At 39.8% G+C, this 21,655-nt stretch overlaps 1 protein-coding gene across 8 annotated transcripts in view; it reads right to left on the reverse strand.

Annotated features, from left to right (window-relative positions):
* The window catches only part of PAM (peptidylglycine alpha-amidating monooxygenase), a 137,028-nt gene that overhangs the window by 59,852 nt on the left and 55,521 nt on the right, over positions 1-21,655 (reverse strand). For all 8 annotated transcript variants that reach the window (XM_034072771.1, XM_034072772.1, XM_034072775.1 and 5 more), the window contains 4 exons: positions 9,313-9,851; positions 8,017-8,137; positions 6,029-6,086; positions 3,071-3,158 (listed from right to left, as the gene is read on the reverse strand). In XM_034072771.1, the coding sequence (XP_033928662.1) occupies positions 3,071-3,158; positions 6,029-6,086; positions 8,017-8,137; positions 9,313-9,404 (359 nt within the window). In that variant the 5' untranslated portion in view covers positions 9,405-9,851. The remainder of the gene's footprint in view (positions 1-3,070; positions 3,159-6,028; positions 6,087-8,016; positions 8,138-9,312; positions 9,852-21,655) is intronic.

Below are 21,655 nucleotides of genomic sequence, written 5' to 3' on the forward strand. Positions count from 1 at the left end.
GGGAATGAACCTTGCTAAACAAGATTTACAGTGGTGTCCTCAAATCTCAGTTCTCAAACAGTCATTCTGTCCCTAGGAGATGGAAGAGCAAGGGAAGTCATCACTTATTACTCTGCAGGTAACAAAAATAACAGATAACAACAATAAAAAAAAAAAAACCCTGAACATGTCTTACCGTTAACACACAGTCATCAGAACAAAACTAGTGCTAGTGGCTGAAAGATTCTAGCATATGTAAACCAGTAGGAAAAGACTTGCTTTTAAATTGTATGTACTCTTGGCAGTGACTTACAAATCACAGAATCACAGAATCTCAAGAGTTGGAAGGGACCTTGAAAGATCATCTAGTCCAACCCCCCTGCAAGAGCAGGGTAACCTAGAGTACATCACACAGGAACTTGTCCAGGCGGGCCTTGAATATCTCCAACGTAGGAAACTCCACAAGCCCCCTGGGCAACCTGTTCCGGTGCTCCGTCACTCTCACAGTAAAGTTCTTCCTGATGTTAACATGGAACCTCCTATGCTCCAGTTTACACCCACTGCCCCTTGTCCTACAACTGGACATCACTGAAAAAAACCTAGCTCCATCATCCTGACACCCACCCTTTACATATTTGTAAACATTGATGAGGTCACCCCTCAGTCTCCTCTTCTCCAAGCTAAGTATATGCCACAGTTTCTACATATCTGAACATTTAAATGAACATGTTTACAACATAGACATTTACAGATACACACATATAGATGTAAACACACACATATGTCTACACACATATATACTACGTTAATTATATACACATATGGATACATAACAAAGGATCATTTATATGAGCTTATGTAAGTATGTCAGGCACAAATGCAGATGTCTAAAGCTTCCTTTATGTAGAACAGACACGATCATCTTTCTAGCCTTGCAGACAGCTACGGGCAGAGAAGGATGAAATGCTCCAAACTGCTGCAGCAACAAGGATGTGAGATTATGAGACATGGCATGAAAAGCTTTTATTTTGAGAATGTAAAGCAAATACTGCAGTTCAGGAACTACACACAAAAAAACAGCAAGATTTAATTAAAACCTGCATCTGATAAACTGGAAATATATTTAAATGCAACACTATTGTATTTGATCTGGCTGAGCTGGAGTTAATTCTTCCCCATAGCAGCCTTCATAGTGATGTGTTTTGATGTGTTTTGGTAGCTAGCAAGGTGTCGATTAACACACCAGTGCTTTGGCTACTGCAGAGCAGTGTCTGCACAACATCAAGACTGTCTGTCCAACATTCCCCCTTAACAGCAGGCTGAGGGTGGGCAAGATCCTGGGAGAGAACATAGCCAGGACAGCTGACCAAAGTTACCAAAGGGATATTTCATATCACAATGTCTGCTCAGCATATAAAGCTAAGAGAAAGGGGATAACGGGTCATTTGTTGTTACGACATTTGTCTTGTGAAGCAATCACTACGCATACTGGCGCCCTACTTCCAGGAAAGTGGCTGGAGATTGCCAGCTGATGGGAAGTAGAGAATAAATCTTTTGTTTTAATTTGCTTTCATGCATAACCTTTGCTTTTGCTTTATTAACGTGCTTTTATCATGACCCACAATTTTTTTTTCCATCTTATTTTCTGCCCCCTCCCCACCTGAGGAGGGGAGCGATAGAGCAGCTTGGTGGGCACCTGACATCCAACCAACATCAAGCCACTACAACTAATTACATGCTTCATCATTTGACAGGTAGATGTTAAGTACAGCAATCAAAACCAAATGCAACATTAGCTGCCACTGGTGCTCTTCTGCTGGACCATAGTTCCTCTTGAAGAAGAGAGATTATACAGTCTGATCAACCTATAACAATACTTTTCTATCACATATGGATTATTTCAAGGCTCCAACAAAACTACTTCCAGACATATAAACCCGAGAATCTACAAGTAAAATCAGTTTTAATTACGACACTCAAGATGTAAACTGGTTTTAAAAGTTCACAATGTGAACCATTTTATGTTGCTGTATTTTTCATATTAAACTATTCAAAAAGTACATTGTGACATTTATGATACAATAAAAAGAACACAGAAAAATTGTCTGCTGGGAAATGAACAGAAATTCTGTGCTTTCACAATTTTATTTCTGTCTGAACTTTTTAAGTGTCTCATTTTCTGACAGGACAAGATTGCAACATTTTCTTTATTAAAATTGTTGGTTAGTAGATAGAAAGGAGATAAAACTAATGATTTATGTTTGTTATATGGTTAAAATATTACTCAAATCATCTCCATAAACATTCAGAGGATATTTGAAATGCTAAATTAATATTTTTGTTTTGTTTCATTTTGATTTCTGTGGAAAATACATTATACTACACCTATTAGCTCTAACCTGCAGCACTACTTACCTTTTTGTAAATACTTAAAAGTTAAATTGTGATTATGTAACCTGACCAGAAAATACAAATTCAAATTGTTCCACAGAGCAGAGTAAATCACAAGCTTTGCAGGGTCAGCAAAATCTGTTTTTTATTGAAAACCTGGAGAAAACTTGCAAAATTACTGGACATTCAATTCATTTCCACCTTCTTTCGTACTCTTCACTCTAGTTCCCTACACTTATTTTAGAGGCATTGAGAGGCTCCCTCTGCCCTCATTTTGAAAGGCAAGTCTACCACCAAACCACTTGAGAGAGAACATGTTCTTCAGCTTACTCTTTACCCAGCTTCCTTCCAGACACCTGATAGAACACTTCTTTATACACTAAAAGCAGCCAGCTGTGGAAGAAACCTGGATTTATTGGTACCCAATTGTACCCTGCCTTCTACAGCTCCTGTCTCCTCCTTGGAGAGAGTCAGTTAATCATGAGGAATCAGAAAACACATCTTTTTCTCAACTTTACAAAGTACTTAGTTAAAAATAAAAATAACACCTTTAAGTGTGGAAAACCCAGAATGTTATACAGTTCTTCATTCTAAATTTTTCTGATTTATCAAAAAATTGTGACACAAGAAAAGGTTTATGTAGAAGCAAATAACACAGGAAAACCTAAATAAAATAACAAAGGCAAACTGTAACTCTTACCAGTGATTTTCAGTAGAAGAGGGTTCATTACATCCAAAGAGCAACATGTGATGGACAGTGTCCATGCTGGCATGAGGCTTAAAGTCAACTGAAAAACGAAATGGTAATAAATAATCTATCCTTATTTCCACCAGAAGTTACATACACAAGAGCATTTTGTGCATTTTTTTCTCTTTAATACTAGAAATAGGCATGTATGTGCCCACTCATTCATTTACCTTCTGCTTTTCACTTACAAGCTGTCCTTATATTCCCATTCAACAGCTTGTCTTCCAAGCTAAAAGAGTAACAGTTTTGGTATTGATACCAATCTAAATAAAATTTGATTTACTTTCCTGATCAAGTACTAGTTTAAATTATAAACTCCAGGAGAAACATGAATGAAGAGAACGTGGCGTCAGTTTAATATTAACTGTAATAGTTATTAACTGTAATAGTTAATAATAGGGAGTAGGGGAAAGTGTGGAAATAGAGATGACTGACTGCTTCTCATATATTTGGTTTTTATAAACTCCCCTGGACCTTCCACAGACTCAATTTTGGTAATTTTGGTAAAGGCTCAATTTTGGGTAAGCTCAGGAACTTTTAATGGCACCGGGGTTTTGAGCAATTCAAAAGCAATGTATTAAAAAGAAGTTATTCTAAGTTCACCTTCATAAATAACAATACAATGATATAGTTAATATTCTTTCATTCCTGTAAAGGAATGAACTTTGAAGAAATTTATCAACATATCAGCATCCACAGTTTGGCAGATTAAGGAAACATTAGAGGCCTTCAAAACAGTGAAATCATCATTACTTGGTAATAGGGAAGTTAATATATGCCATATTAGAGTAACAAACCCATAGTCTCAGAGTCACGTATGGACAAAAAGTAATGAATCATCTAATTATTTCAATTTGTGTTGCTGAACTTAATAGGCTCTATCTCATTCATACAGCACAATCTGATAGATAGGGACTCACTATGAGTCAGTAAGAAAAAGCCAACATTTATTTACTAGTCACCCATGTGAATGAACATGTGAAAATGACAAACTGGGTGTTATAAAGTTGGTATTTCTTGGCTGAATGGTTCGCTGTCAGACTCAATTCTTGTAAGTGTCTGGAATTTCAGAGCACCCTTTATCTACCACTACAGCTCACCATAGTGAAAAAAATGTTTTTTATCAACACCTGCACCATTAAAGACTCAATCTAGCTTCTAGTTTGGCTACTCATTCATAAACATTAATCAAGCATAAGGTGGAAGACCAAAATCACAATACATTTTTAAAGTGTAACTGAAATTACATTTTCTTGAAAAGTTATATATTAACCTCACTCATCGAGATAATTTAAGCATTAATCTCACAGCCATTTAATTTCATAGGAGCAAAAGGCATGTTGCTAAAATTAACCCTGGATTGTAAACAATGCTATCATGGGCAAACTTGATGTTCACAGAACAGGTTTTGATTTTATTATTTTTTTAATTTGCTCATCAAGTGATTAAATTTTATTATGCTTTCTAATGACATGTACTCAAGCACAGTGATCACTGGGAAGGTTACCAAATCCTATAAAAATCTGGTGCAGAACATGTAAACACTTCAACCCTAAAAGTTTTGCGGTCTTCAGAGAAAAAATAGGCTGCCTTGCATGATTCACATTGAGACTGCATAAATACCACTTTTAGGCAAATTCTTTAGTAGATCCTTCTAAACACACACACCACTGAAAATTTATGTGGCTTTAACACATGTAAGCACCAAATGACAGAACTAAATGTGCAGGAATCTAATAAAAAATAGTACTATGCAAGTTTGCAACTCAGTGAAGTGCTAAATAAAAAGTGGTTACCTGGCAGGTTAGCAGTGTATCTTTCTATGAGTCACATGAAAGCAGAACAGTCTATTGCACGCACTGCAGAGCATCTATAGTTTATTAGACAATGAACACTCACTCTCTTTTAATGCTGTGTTCCTTTCTGGTATCAAACTCACAGCCAAGATGGCAGGTCAGATTCTGACTTCTTTACAAAACAGATACAGAGGAAGCACTGAAGAAAATTTACTCAATTTTTTTAGGTACTATAGTACACGAAAAACTAAGCACAATATTCTGTTTCTGAAGGATTTCCAAAAGGAAATACATAGGGGACAATAGTCTCATAACACACCACAACAAAAACTACATAGGATTCCCACCATATTTATTGTAAGTGCAGCTATTCTAAAATGTAACAAGAGAGTAAAGGAGGAAAGATACAGACATTTTAACTCCTCATTGTTTTATTTCAGTTTCTAGCATGTTCTGATAGTGAAGCTATGTTCAGTTGAACCAAAAAGCCTTCTCTCTACCTGAACAACTAACTGTATGCTCATGAGCAAGACAAAACAGATGTACCTTTGAGGTACTTTAACTTTCCAAACAGATGGTGTTGTTTGCTGATCTATATGATCAGAGCTTTTGCATGCTATTACAATAGTGTTTCCTTCTATTTGTGTGCCATGACATTTAAAAAAGCCAATGGAGGGGAAAGGATTTGGCTGGTTTTGTTTTTTCCCTCAGATAAGTAAAATCTTACTGCAGCCAACACTGACTATAAGTGCAAAGGATTTACAGCCTGTACCAGCAGGTAAATAAACGGTCTGCTCACTGGAGCAGAATTAATTATCCGTCTAGAGACAGAAAGCCAATATTTTACAAATGGGACTGTTTGGTACTGATTGCCAAAGGCATCTGCATGCAGTTTCTTAACTACTGTTACTCATGAATCTCTCCAGAAACAGTGTGTTATCTTGACTCTAAGTAGGTGTCTCTAGCTTGTTTGTGCATTAGCTATGATGAAAGCATTCTGGAAACTCGTGACAGCCAAAGATTAAGTCAATGTAATTCAATGAAAAAAGTAACAGAAAATGCTGAGGTTCTTCAAAATGGCTTGCTTAGGTTTTTTCAGTCAAACAAAACTCACCTACATAAGCTTCATCATCCATTGGCAGGGGAACTGACATGCAGAGGTAGGTATCGGACTATTAAAAGACCAAAGAACAGATATTACCTTTAAATTTGGAATATTTAGAATGAAAGAAATGGAAATAAAGGATCAAAATTCACTATGCTTTCTAAAGATGAATGAGGGACTACTGAGCAAACTAATACGTAAAAATTATATATTTATAAGCCTGAGCACTGAATTAATTTGCAGTGGTTTACAAACACTGCCCCCTCCCCACATGCTAAATATTTGGTGCTTCTTTTCCCTCCTCCTCCTGCTTGAAAACATGTACATGTTTCCTCTTTGAACCAGGCATATATTTTACAGTTTAAGCCCCTATTTTTAAAGAATTAAATTATTCCTATTGTAATTATTCCCAAGCAGCAATGTGAATGCTCATAATCTAGGTACAACCTTACTGGTATTACCAAAAATTCATCTCAGTTTGATGGAATACATGCAGATGGTTAGACTTCTTAATATTCAAAGAGATTGATTTTCAGTATCTGTTTTCCACACAAATTACTCGGGAAGCTAAAACATTGAGGACCTTGGAAATGTAAATTAAATACAATTGCCTACAGTGATGCTATGGAAGAACTCAACTCAGCAGCAGTACTATTTCAGAAGTTCCCTTTTCATTTTCTAGCTTGGAGACATTTTTTGACTAAGCAACCAATGGCTTCAGAGCCCTCAGAAAAATTCTTACATTAGATAAACCTGCCAACTGTACATCTACTGCAGATTACACTGGTCATAAATTGTAAACAAAGACCTGGTTAGTTCTGTTACACATCTTTCTGTTAGCTTGCTATAATTCTCAGTAAAAAATGTGACTGTCAGGTGTGCATACCACCAAGGAATCTGAAATGACTGACTCCTTCATACATGTTTCCTAGCTCTTCAAATAATGCCTCCTCAGGTAAAATCAATTAAGCAATTACAAATATGCACATAGATGAACTGAGAGTACTTCTCACTCTTTCTAAATTATAACTTTAATATTTTGCTGCAGACAAATAAAATCTAGTAGAAACAATATTTGTGCTTTACGCTCACTGGAATGACACTGCTTACTCTAAATGAGAAGTTCCAGAGGGCTGCTCCCCAAGAACAGAAAACCTCATTTTCCCTTCAGTATTTTTAAAAGTATTATCTGCAACAATGAATCACCATCTACTGCAGCACAACATCCCGCTCTTTACAAGCATCTGCCACCCTCTAAAAGAGACACAGGGTCTCTTAGTGATATATGTAACTCCTTGCAAAAAAAAAACCCTTTATTAATAATTGTTTATCTTGCTTAATGAAGCTATATGTGAAGATGACAGGAGAATCTCAGACTTTTAGGTGAGCCTTAAAAATTCTAATGTTAAAAATATTAACTATTCTCTTCATTTTCACTCAGCTCAGCAGAAATTAAGCAACTTCTAACATGAGAGAATATACTATTATGACTTGTTTATAGTAGATTTTCTGGAGTATTTCAGGGGCTTAAAATACTGGGTCAAAAGCATTACCCTTGTGAAATACTTTCTGGTTGTCTTCTGCGCTGGCCAAAGTCGCAGCAGTGTTAATTTTAACTGAACTCATTTCACTAAGGCCTCATTTGAGATTTGGTGTAAACTGTAACTCCAAATAAATGTATGACTTACTAGCACAGCTGGAAATATTTCACTTTAATAAAACTCATATTCCCAGTTTTAATAAACTTCAGCATTTCAATTTATGAAACCAAAATTTCAGAAATACAATTAATCACATGCAAAGATTTTTCTCTCATTTGAGATTACTTTTCTGTTTCTTATTTTTCTCTGGACATACCTATAATATGTCTATAAATGTTACCTTGTTGGTGGGGTTTTACTCATTTTATGTTAATTATACTGTAGGCAAGACTTTATTTTCCAAGGTTATATATAAAAAAAAGTAAGTAAAAAAAAGAAAAACTGCATTTTTCTCACCTGCTTAGGTGTCACACCAGGCATGCGAATGTCCAGTGCAAAATCTGACAGACCAAGTGACATAACTGGCTGATGACTTCCAAGGCATTCACTGGAAAAAGATCTGGTGGTATCTTTGTACCTTAAAATGAAGGAGGAAAGACTTTTTACAATATTGAATTTTGTTGTGTCTTTCTAAAAAGCAGGCAGGGTCTTGAGAACTAGTAGGGAAGTCTGACAATGCTGAGGAGCTCCAGGAGTGATCTGGAAATTTCACTCCTTCACAAGCTTAAGTTACCAAGCATTTACTGAGACAGTTCCCCTGAGCAATCACACAGACTAGTTCGGAAAACATTAGCTAAAATGTAGCCTGTCATCTCATCTAAGAAGTTGTCTGTGGTACCTGGATGTACAGATAGAGAATTAATTCACTAGAAAATTTCAAGTACTGCTAATTATTCACAAGTGTGGGTTTTGGTTTTTTTTTACGACTATGTGCCTGATGTGTAATGCAATACAGATTAAATTACATGTAAAGGGGAAATTTTTAATTCCAACACCACAACATATATAGCAACTTCTATTACAACCAGTGAAGTAAAACAGTAAGTTTTACAACTTTACGTGAATATCAAAGTCTGTACTGAATGCAATGTATAAATAAATTGTAAAAAAAAATAGGTCACAGTACGGAACTAAATGGTAAGACATCTGAAACACGATGCAACATTGATATGAATTTGAAATATGTATATTCATGTACATATATATATATAAGGATACAGAAGTGACATGATAACTACAATGTCCAATATGCCTCAAAAAGAGTAGAACACTTTTCTGGAGTGCTAAGAGACTACAGCTTCTCTTGTCCAAACTATATTCAAGTTTACCTATGCAATTCTGCATACAAATTCCCCACCACCCCAGCTTCCCAGGATTGCCCATTTTTAACCTAGATGATGCTTTCTCATTAAAATATCATTTTATACTGCAAGCTAACTTAAGCAGCTGAAATATATTTACACCTGGTATAGTCTAAAATATACCTGCGGTGTTACTTAAAAATTTTCATTAATTGTTCTTTTATCATTCTAAATTCATATTTTATAAAGCAACCTATGAATAAAACAAGACTTTCTGCCTTCAATATGACAACAGTGCCATTTCAAAACTGCAGAAAATAAACTCAGAGCAACTGAGCAAAAACAAATAACGACCATACATGTTTTTATCTAGGACATGCTTTTTCATATATCTATAATATGGTAAGTGACTGCATGCATTCAACACATAAGGTCTTCCTGTATAACCCACCTCTTGAAGACAGAAAGTGAGCTTCTGAAACCCAAACAGATATTTTGAAAAACAAAAAACAGTACTAGCAGGTTGTTAAAGAGGCCAGCCATGACCACCCTGCTGCTTTTGGCCTGATTAAGAGAGCAGAAAAAGGGCAGCACAGTTCTGTCGGCTGTGATCCTGACAATTAGGCTGCAGCAGCAGTATCAATTCACTCCTTCGTTATTATGTGCTCTGCAGGCATCCTCCAGCTTCTGACAGACCATCTGTCTCGGAAGGTGATACACAGTAAATCAGGAAGGTGGATGATGCTATGTTGTCTCTATTATTAGCTGTGAAATTCTGTTGAAGAATCTTCCCTTGCAGATAGATGACACCGTACTTCTGTCCACTTAGGCAGCTGAAACGAAGTAGCACTCCTACTGCTTTCTCCCCAGGTTGTGCAATTAAATCTGCATGTTACTTATCAATCCACAGTGCTGCAACTGGCATCACAGAGACTGTGGGGGTTGGAATTCCATCCTCACAAGAAATCAGCATCAATCATCCTTCAGAACCTGTAAAAATAGAAGTAGATAAAGGATGAGTAATGCATTATAGCATTAGTTCTCACCAAATCCCTGCTGAGGCATTTTAAATTCATTAAAGGAAGCTGTTTCACAAGCTTTATTTAGTCCAACCTAGCAAAGACTGCACCAAGTCTGTTGATTCCTCCTCATCCATATAGGGTCAGAAAATGACACGTTTCATACTGATATACAAAATGCACTCTCAAACACATTTTACATGATCAGAAAAAATATAAACCCCTTACCCCCCTCAACATGTAAAAAGCAAAGAGTGCAGTATTTCACACATATGAACACTAGCATAATGTATTCTACAAGCAGCAAAAAAAGACCGAGAGCTGACATGGCAAGAATCAAGGTTTCTAAATTTTATCAACTATCACTAAACGTTTCTGCACATACTGTGGGCTGGGAGAATATTTTACTGTTAATGAAACCTGCAGTATACTATTATGTCATCTGTTTCTTATGTACTTCAGTAACTTTTCATATCCATTTTGGAAAATCAATTCTACAAATTATTTTTGGAAATACTGCAAGAACTACTTAGATCAGACTGCTTCATATTCTTTCATAAATTAAGGTTATATCAGCATAACTATTACTCTCCTCATCACTTAAGCTTCAACTGTTCTTACTTACACATTTCAGTTTACACAGTATTTTAATTTTAAAATTTTGAGTGTTTTTGTAAGTATGCTGGAAAATCACACTGTGCTACTGAAGACAGTAATGCATTTTTATTGAGCTTTCCAATTCTGGCAGAAGTAAAGGTTCAAGTCATAATAAAAATCAAAGTCATTAAAATGCATTATGCAGTAATTCTTTTAAGATAAATATTAATAGGAAAAAACCACCCAAGCCCAACTATATCCCAGCTCCTGGAAGACATAGTCAAAATACTGCTACAATGACAAAAGAGAAAAGAAGGCTTCTGACAGGAAACACAATTGAAATTCATGTGTTTTGAAAATTCCTTCTATTTTAGGGCATGCATGCAGAAAAACTTATGAAAAAAAGGGCTTCTGCATAAACTAAGAAGCCATACTGCCTGATGCTTAGCACCTACACTAGATCAGCACCGAGCTATTTGTTAGTTTTTAAAACCTGATTACATTAATCGTCATTAAGCTTGCATATTTTATTAACTAAAGGATAAGAAAAAGATTCAGTCATAAACAACTAAAAATAGACTTCATCTTACTTTCATCTTGCCAAAACCATGCCAGAGCTGTCCAGAATCATTCGTGAAAGCTATGATACCAGCGTAATGCTTTTTTTTTTTTAATGTAATTTTCCATGTTGTCAGTTCTGTAGCCTACATCATCTTCACCAGTGAACTATGGAAAGCTACAACATGTATAATGGACTGCAACATGATGAAAACAAAAATATTTAAAAAAATATAAAAAAGTGTGATATGCTTCACAAAAAGTTAAGGCATCTATGAAAACAGAAGGCTTCATTAATCTTAGTCATTTAGGTCTAATTACACAACAGTTAACTGTTCAGCATCTTTGTAATTCACCTGGTTGGAAGTTCTAGTACTGTTAAAATTTGTATTACGTAAGAACTTAGGCTATACTCTAAATACACTTGACAAACAAGAACACTGAAGAACACATGCAGGAATAATAGACTGGATCTTAATATACACAGAATTGCAATGTTCTGACTTCTTTTTTTTTGAATCTGCAAAGGTATTTGCCACGGATCAGAAATTAAACCAAGCACTCATTCTTGCAAGCTTCAGGAAGTCTGAGATTGGTAATGTCAGACAAACATCTACCTGGTACATGAATTAATAAAAGAAAGAGACAGAGAAATCTGGTTATTTGAAATATGAAGGTATCTTTACAGCAGCATTCAATTATCACTGCAGTAATAGCAGAAATAAGCAGGACATGTTTTATTACCAAAACATGTGTCTTAATGCTATAGAGAAATATCTGATAATTCATGGCTTTTAGAATGCTGGCCACAAGAAAAAAAAAAAAAAGAGAGAAACAAATACTCTGGAATTCTCTAAAAGAGCAAAAAAATTAAATATGTAGTGAGATCAATACATGTACAGATAACATCTGTACATTCTATTTAAAAAATGGATGAATTTCATCCACAAGCTTGTTTTTTAATTACAGTTTCATTGGCTGTATGGATATGAATAGATAAAAGTGCAGTGCAATTGATATTTAGTATTAGACCCCTGGACAACCAGATTTTACATTTGAAAGGAAATGAGAAAAAAGGAAAAAACAAACCAAGCAGCAATATCATGAAGAGTATTCAATGTCATTTTAGATATGATGCAACACATGAGAATACTAGACAACAAGGGAATGAGGATGAGAGATTCAATAATAAGATTACACAGTTACTTAAGTTAATTATATAAGACATAATTACTGATATAGAGTGAATGGTAAGGGAAATGAAAATCAGACTGGGCAAAGTAAGCATGTTATTTTATCCCACACAGACGTACCAGATAACTATATAAAACAGTGAAGTAAAGAAAAACAAGAACTAGCATGAAGATGTCTCACTGAATAGGCCGAGGAAAAAAAAAAAAGAAAAAAGTGGCCAAGAAATTGGAATTCAAAATACAATTTAAACCAGTACACAGATACAGCACCGATATTCCAACATGATGTTATACAAACTGATCAATTTCCACAAATCAACTACAGAAAAAGAAAGCTGTGTTAACCACAAGTTCATACAGCACATTACAATAACTTGTTTCCAGTTTAGTCACCTAACATTTTATACGTGGTACCTAGAGAACAAGCAAGATGCAGAAACCTCACCTTCAACCACCACTTCCTTCAAAAAAAAAAAAAAAAGATGGTCAAACCTTATGTGAATTGATATGAAAGTAAGGTAATTTCTCGTAGCTGAATCACTTTTCTGGTTTCTTATGCACTAAAATTATGGAATTGAGGAAGGATTATTTGAGTTCTGTCTCCAGCTAGACTACAGAGTGAATGCTAGAGCATTTAATCTACAAACAAACTTGAAGCTTAAGCAACAACTGGGTATGCAAACAATAGTCAGTTCCACAAATGAACTGTAGGTAGGCCTACTAGTTGAAGCACTTAGCTTCTAATAGCACAGGAAAATCAATACTTTGTGGGATCAGCTTAAAGATTCATTAATGCTCTAAGTACAGCCACTTATGACACGTTAGTCAAACATGCAAAAAGCATTTGGGCAAGAAGCTGTCATATTAGACAACCTTCTGAACCACAGCATCAAGAAAAAGCAACTCACAAACCAGTTGAGAATCTAGGAGCTGCTAGTGAAATTATCAGAAACACAAGATGTGTAATTCTGACGACACCAAGCTGGTAGGAGCAACTGATACACAAGAGAGTTGTACCACCATCCAGAGGGACCTCAGCAGGAGGGATAAATGGACTGACAGGAGCCTCAGGCTCTTCAACAAGGGGAAGTGCAAAGACCTGCATCAGGGGAAGAACAAACCCAGGCACCAGAACATGCTGGGAGCAGCCCAGCTGGAAAGCAGTTTGGCAGAAATGGATCTGGGGGTCCTGGTGGACACCAGGCTGAAGATGAGACAGTGATGCGCCCTTGCTGCAAAATACCCTAAGAGTGTCCTCAGCCAAACTACTGCCAGCAGGTCAGGGGAGGTGATTCTTTCCCTCTCCTCAGCACTGGTGAGGCCACACCTGAAGCGCTGCATCCAGGGCTGTGCTCCCCAGTATGAGAGACATGGATGTACTGGAGAGTCCAAGGAAGGGCCATCAAGATGATGAGGAGACTTGAAGCATCTCTCGTAAGAGGAAAGGGTGAGGCAGCTGGAAATGTTCAGCCTGGAAATCTCATTAATGTATATAAACACCTGACAGGAGGATGCAAAGAGGATGAAGCCAGGTGACAGGTTTTTTAATAACATTATCAATGACCCGGAAAAGGCAATCTAGTGCACCCTCAGTAAATCTGTAGATGACTTTAAGTCGGGCAGAGTGCTGATCTGCTGGAGGGTAGGAAGGCTCTGCACAGACACCTGAAAAAGCTGGATTGAAGGTCCAAGGCCAACTGTAATAAGTTCAACAATGTAAAGTGACACAACAACCCCATGCAATGCTCCAGGCTTGAGGAAGAGCAACTGGAAAGCTGCTCAGTAAAGAAGAACCTAGGGGTGTTGACTGACAGCCACTGAACATGAGCCGGCTTTTGTCCAGGAAGGCAAAATGGCCAACAGCATCCTGGCCTGTATCAGCACTAGTGCGGCCAGCAGGGCCAGGGCAGTGACCATCACCCTATACTGGGCACTGGTAAGGACTCACCTCGAATCCTGTGTTCAGTTCTGTGCCCCTCACTACAGGAGAGGCATTGAGGTGCTGCAGTGGGTCCAGAGAAGGGCCCAGAGCATAAGTCTGATAAAGAACAGCTGATGAAACTGGAGGTGTTTAGTTTGGAGAAGAGAAGGCTCTTCCCTGGAGGAAAAAACCTATCTACAACTACCTAAAACAAGTTTCTAGCAAGGTGGGTGTCAGTCTCTTCTCCCAAGTAATGAATGAGACAAATAGCCTCAAGCCAGCAGAGGCTTAAACTTGATATAAGGAAAAACTCCTTCACAGAAAGGACTCTCAAGCGTTTGCCAAGGGAGTGACTGAGCCACCATCATTGGAGGTATTTAAAAGATGTGTAGATGCAGTGGTTAGGGACATGGTATACCAATGGACTTCTTAGTATGAAGTCAGTGGTAAGACTCAACGATTTTAAGGGTCTTTTCTAACCTAAAGAATCCTATGATTGTGTTCTATGACAAGACCAGAGTCAGTGGGCACAAGCTGAATCACAGGCAGTTCCATCTTGGCACCAAGAAACACGTTTTCATTATAAGGGAGACTGAGCATCAGCACAGGCAGCCCAGAGACTGCCCCCATCCTTTGAGATACTGAAAGACCAGCTGGACATGGTCATGGGCAGCAGGGTACCAGATGACTTTCAGAGGTTCCTTCCAGCCTCAACCATCCTGTGACAATAAATTCTTTCAACCTTTAAAAATAGTATGTAAGGCCAGTTCAGTATCAGGTAAAAGCAGCGAAACAATTTAAGGGAAATAGATAGCAAGTGAAATGGATAAGAGGTTATAACCATGCAAATTTTAACACTGTCTACAATATGGAGAAGATAAAAGACACCACAGATATATGATACCAAGGATTTTCCCTTTAGATTGTGATGGCAGATGAAAAAAACTTTCCTGTTCCAAACTGAGGTCTCTTGATGACTTTTACAACTGCACTGCCCATACAGGGCTATCAACGGGTACAGAAATGGCAGGAAAGCCAAGAGAACTCTCCTCAGGTAAGCTGCTTTTACAGCCTAAAATGCCCTGAACACCAGTTAAACCATGATTACAGAAAACAGGGCCTACATAACTTTTAATGTAATGTGTAGTCAAACAAATGTAGCTCTGAATTTAGAGCTCTGGTTTTTGTTTTTAAATAAGTATCAAAACATGTCCTGATTTCTGTGTGATGTTGTTACCAAACTTTTGAATTAAATAATAGACTTATCATCTTAGAAAAGTCTCTGTTGCGTTGTTTAAGGAGAACTGTTTACTTTCCTTGAAGCATTTTTTCCTAGTTTTATAGGAAAACATTTAAAGCACGATTATAAATAATTCAAAAATTAATGAGTTTCTTTTAGAGTAGAAGCAGCTGCTTCAAACTAGACTTCATTGGACTGCTGTACCTCCAAAAGCATAAAAGATAAACTTTCAGCATATACCAAACTCACTGTAACTGTAGGCTGACTTTTATTTCCCTCCTTTTCAGCCTGCATTGGTTCAGGAAGCTGATGCCCTCCCCTCTGTGTTAATACACCAGCACTGTATTAATTTTCCATTAGATCAACTGGTCAATGTGCCAGAATAGCTGCTATACTCCTACTAGAAAAGAAATCATGTGAGCATGCAGCAGGGGTGTAAAGGAACCCCTATTTGGCAGCAATTCACAGTGAATTTGCTATAATATAAAAGATACTTCTTAAAAATGAGAATTGCAAGCTGGCAAATACAACCTGCCTCTTGGTTTAATTTAGATTTAACAAATGTGTATCTTCTGCTGCCAAAACATTTTTTCAATATGGATATTAAAGGAGAAAGAGGAGAAATATGATTGCTCTTATTCTTGTTTTTTTTTATGAACAACCTTCTGTAAAAATTTATCTGCTGAGCATGAGTATGGTGCATATTTTTAAAGGAAGTTATTTCACAATGATGAGAAAAACACTGTCCACTCCATCAGAAGCAGCACAGTATTTATACATTGACAAAATTCTTGTATGCATTACAGCAGTGAAATTGGATGCTTTCTAAATGGATTTTTTACTCTTCACATACTTTCAATTATATTGAAATTGGACAACATGCATCCTTTCCTTCTATGATTAGAAAATTAACAATTAATTCTTAAGCAGTGCTTAAAAGGAACCTTTATAAGTGCAACAGAATTTATGAAACAAAGTTGAATACTTGACTATTTAAACTTATGTTCAGGGATTTTGCTGACCTGTTAAATATGTGCTCTTTGTTACATGAAGATTCTCCTTGGGTTTCCTGCTGGGAAAGTATGTTCTACTTATTATCTGAAGACAGGCTATCTGTATTGCGGAAAATCAATAAAACAAAATCCTTCAAAATCATTGTCAATTCCGTAGGTATGGAGAGTTTTACCTCTTAGACAGCTTTATTTTGAAATTACTCGAAGTTTTACACAGTGAAAAAATTCAGGATGAAGGACTACCATTTACACTCTGCCTTTGTCTTTGGAGATCAAAGATCAACAGGTTCACAACACAACTTCCACATTCCTAACTGTTAGAAAGAATAAGAATTTCAAAGATACCATAAGCCCTGTCACCCCAAACCAAAAGCAAAGCCTATTCACTGAACAATAAAGAAAGCACTTGAATCGTACTTAGTAGGCCATTCATAACGCAATAGCTGTCATGGAAATCAGAAACAAAAGGAGGTAAGAAAGCAGGCTATAAAATGTGTTTATGCAAAGAAAGGACAAGTACATTATTTCCAGGGGGATCAGGCAAAAAATAATTTATCCTCATCTAACTTATAAAGAGAAATTAAAACCAGCCTCAGAATTATTTTGAGAGCATCAGGAAATGCATGAGGAAAAACAGAAGAACCAAGAGAAGCAAGAAAAGCACAGGTCACAGCATCAGAATCACTGTCACCCTGGGCTACACGCTCTGCCCACAGCTGCTGCTCTCAGCACCTCCAAGTTGGATTGCTGAGGTGAGTAGCTCGAGACCGGATGCCTTCAACACCTGCGTGGGGGAAGCTCAGCGCCCCGAAGCCTCACCTCGGAGCAGCGAGAGCCACCCAGGTAGCCTCAAGCCCTCGACAGGACTTACCCAGGAGCCGGCAGCTCAGCTGGCGCGAGCAGGGACTCACAGGGGGCGGAGCCAGGAGGAGCGGCACCAGCCCTGATTGGGTAAAACCCTGCCCGAGGGAGCACGGAAAGTCAGAGAGGGTGTGGCGCAGCGGTTTGTACAGGCCGGCGGGAGGGATGGGGAGCACTTGCCTTATGACCAGAGCCGGGTCTGGGAGCTCTGCTCCGGTTGCTCCAGTGGTGGCCAGCGTAGGCACCCAGACAGAGCCGGTAAGAGGGGGAGGCTGCAGGGCAGAGCTCGGAGTGGAGAGAGTGCTTGCACTGGTCTTGTGAGGGAAAGGTGCAGAATGGGCAGGGCTGCGCTCGCTGCCCCCTGATGGAGGTCCTCCTCCAGCAGGTGGCTGAGCTACGGGATGCTGTCAGTAAGCTGCAAGATATCAGGGAAGCTGAGGGGAAGCAGGACTGCTTGCTCCAGGCCCAAACAGCACAGGGGCCTTAAGTATCCCCTGTATCTCATGGAGGGAAGAAGGAGGGCATTAACCCGGGGAGATGGGAAACAGTACCAAAAAAAAAACCAAAAAAAAAAAAAGGAGGAAGAAGACAATTAACAGCAAGGGGCTTCCCCCTAAACCTGTTGTCCCCACCCAGAACTGCTTTGCAGATCTGCAAGGGCCTAACACGAAAAGATACACCTCACAACGTGAACCTGATGCACTGGTAAAGAAGATCACTACTGGCACTGCCAGGAAAAAGCAGTGGGTCATGGTGGTAAGGGACTCTACTTTGAAAGGCACAGAGGCACTGTCTGTCGGCCTGACCCAGTCACAAGGGAGGTGTGTTGCCTACTACGGGCTCAGATCAGAGATGTCGCAGAGAGGCTGCCTGCACTAGTAAATCCCACGGACTATTACCCACTTCTAGTGATGCATGTGGGAGGTAGTGATATAGACAGTAGTAGCCTGGAGAATATAAAGAAGGACTACAGAGCCCTGGGAGAGGTGGTTAGGAGCTCTGGAGCTCAGATTGTCTTCTCACCAGTTCTCCAGGATAAAGGGGAGGACCTTAAAAAGGCCAGGAGGATTGGCCAAGTTAATAAATGGTTAGAACCATAGTAGAACATAGTGCCACAGTTAGGGGTTTGGGTATTTACAATATGGGACTCAATTTGGGAGGCCATGACTACTGGAGGCTGGTGGAGCTGGTCTTGACAAAGAAGGGGAAGAGTAGTTTTGGTAGGAAGCTTGCCAGACTGGTAAAGAAAGCTTTAAACCACATGGGGGGGGGGGGGGGGGGGGGGGGGGGGGGGGGGGGGGGGGGGGGGAATGGAGCAACATTCCGTCCCGGAACTTCCAGTCAGTTTCCAGCACCTGTAACAAACACTCAAGAGTGATGCAAAGATATTTCAGCTGCTCCAGTCAATGAGCTGGCTTCATCTGGACCTCAGCTCAGATGCATCTGTACAAACACCCGTAGCATGGGGAACAAACAAGAGGAATTAGAGATGTGGGTACTCCTACGGGGATATGATACCATTGTCATCACAGAAACATGGTGGGATGGCTCCCAAGATTGGAGTGCTGGAATGGAGGGTTATAGGCTCTTTAGGAAAAGACAAGCCAAGCAGACAGGGAGGGGGAGTTGCTATTTATGTTAGTGATAGACTGGAGAGTATGGAACTCTCTCTGGGGACAGGAGAGCAGTCAACAGAGAGTTTGTAGATCAGGATTAAAGGGAGAACAGCAATGGGATACATTACTGTGGGGATCTGTTACAGGCCGCTTGATCAAGAGGAACCTGTGGATGAATAACTCTACAGACAGATAGGAAGAGCCTCATGCTCGCAGGCCCTTGCCCTCATGGGGGACTTCAACCACCCTGATATCTGTTGGACCGACGGTACAGCCCAGCACAAGCAATCCAGGAGGTTCCTTGATTGTGTGGAAGACAACTTCCTTCTGCAAGTAATAGAGGAACTGACAAGGAGAGGTGCTGTGCTTGACCTTGTGCTCACCAACATGAAAGGGCTCATTGGAAATGTGACACTCCAGGGCAGCCTTGGATGCAGCGATCATGACATGGTCGAGTTTGAGATCCTCGGGACAGTGAAAAGAGCGTGCAGCAAGGTCACTGCCCTGGACTTCAAGAGAGCAGACTCAGGCCTCCTCAGGAACCTGCTTAGCAAGGCTCCATGGGATAAAGCCCTAGAGGGCAGCTGGGCCCAAGACTGTTGATTGATATTCAAGGATCACCTGCTACAGGCTCAGGAGTGTTGCTTCCTGACTAGAAGGAAGTGCAGCAGGAGTGCCAGGAGACCTCCTTGGGCGGATAAGGAGCTGCTGAGGGAACTTAGAAGGAAAAAATGTGGAAGCAAGGACAGGTGGCATGGGATAAATACAGGGATGTTATCCGGTAAGCTAGGGACCACGTTAGGAAAGCTAAGGCCCACTCAGAATTAAATTAGCTAGGGATGTGAAAGATAACAGGAAGAGATTCTATAGTTATGTAGCGAATAAAAGACAGACTAGGGACAATATAGGCCCCCTCCAGAAGCTATCAGGAGAGCTTGCTACCCTCGATTTGGAGAAGGCTGTGGCTCTTAATGACTTCTTTGCCTTGGTCTTCACTGGCAAAGGCTCTGACTGCACCACCCAACTCTTCGAAGGCAGATGCAGGGACTGTGAGAATGAACCTGAGGCCCACTGTAGGAGAGGATCTGGTTCAAGAGCATCTTAAGAACTTGAATGTACACAAGTCTGTGGGACCTGATGAAATCCATCCGCGGGTCCTGAAGGAGCTGGCAAATGAAGTTGCAAAGCTACCGGCCATCATATTTGAAAAATCATGGCAGTCAGGTGAAGTTCCTGATGATTGGAAAAAGGGAAATGTAACCCCCATTTTCAAGAAGGGGAAAATGGATGACCCAGGGAATTACAGACCAGTCAGTCTCATCTGTGTGCCTGGCAAAATCTGGGAGCACAGTCTCCTGAAAGGCATGCTAGGGCACATGAGAAATAACAAGGTGCTTGGTGACAGCCAGCATGGCTTCACTAAGGGGAAATCCTAACCAATTTGGTGGCCTTCTATGATGGGGCTACAGAACTGATGGATAGGACAGAGCAGTTGATGTCATCTACCTGGACTTGTGCAAAGCGTTGAACACTGTCCCACACAACATCCTTGTCACTCAATTGGAGAAAAAAAAAATTTGGTAGGTGGACCACTCCGTGGATGAAGAACTGGCTGGATGGCCGCAAGCAAAGAGTTGTGGTCAATGGCTCAATGTCCAGCTGCAGACCAGTAACAAGTGGTGTCCTCCAGGGATTGGTGTTGGGACCAGTCTTGTTCAACATCTTTGTCGCTGACATGGACAGTGGGATTGAGTGTGCCCTCAGCAAGTTTGCCGATGACACCAAGCTGTGTGGTTCAGTTGATACGCTGGAGGGAAGGAATGCCATCCAGAGGGACCTTGATACGCTTGTGAGGTGGGCTGATGCCAGCCTTATGAAATTTAACCAAGCCAAATTCAAGGTCCTACACCTGGGTTGGAGCAATCCCAGGCACAGCTACAGGATGGGCAGAGAAGAGATTCAGAGCAGCCCTGAGGAGAAGGACTTTGGGATGTTAGTTGATGAGAAAATGAACATGAGCAAGCTTCAGTGTGCACTCACAGCCCAGAAAGCCAGCCATATCCTGGGCTGCATCAATAGCAGCCTGACCAGCAGGTTGAAGGACGTGATCCTGCCTCTCTACTCTGCTCTTTGTGAGACCTCACTTGGAGTACTGTGTGCAGTTCTGGTGTCCTCAACATAAAAAGGACATGGAACTGTTGGAACAAGTCCAGAGGAGGGCCACGAGGATGATCAGGGGACTGTAGCAACTCCCGTATGAAGACAAAAGTTGGGGCTGTTCAGCCTGTAGAAGAGAAAGCTGCGTGGAGACCTCATAGCAGCCTTCCAGTATCTGAAGGGGCTTATAAGGATGCTGGGCAGGGACTGCTCATTAGGGACTGTAGTGACAGGACAGGGGGTAATGGATTAAAACTTAAATAGGGTATGTTTAGATTGGATATAAGGAAGAAATTCTTTACTGTTAGGGTGGTGAGGCACTGGAATGGGTTGCCAGGGTAGTTGTGAATGCTCCACCCCTGGCTCTGTTCAAGGCCCTGTTGGACAGAGCCTTGGGTGACAGGGTTTAGTGTGAGGTGTCCCTGGCCATGGCAGAGGGATTGGAACTATATGATCTTAAGGTCCTTTCCAACCCTAACTATTCTATTATTCTATGACTCAAAGGACCAAACTTCAAAGCCTAAGTAGACCTGACTTTGTCAGATCAACCTCTAGAATAGATATTTTACTGAACAGTGAGAACTTTGTGAAAGCAGAAGAAAATATGCAAGAAAACAGA

Source organism: Melopsittacus undulatus, chromosome Z (assembly GCF_012275295.1).
Source record: "Melopsittacus undulatus isolate bMelUnd1 chromosome Z, bMelUnd1.mat.Z, whole genome shotgun sequence".
NCBI lineage: Eukaryota > Metazoa > Chordata > Aves > Psittaciformes > Psittaculidae > Melopsittacus > Melopsittacus undulatus.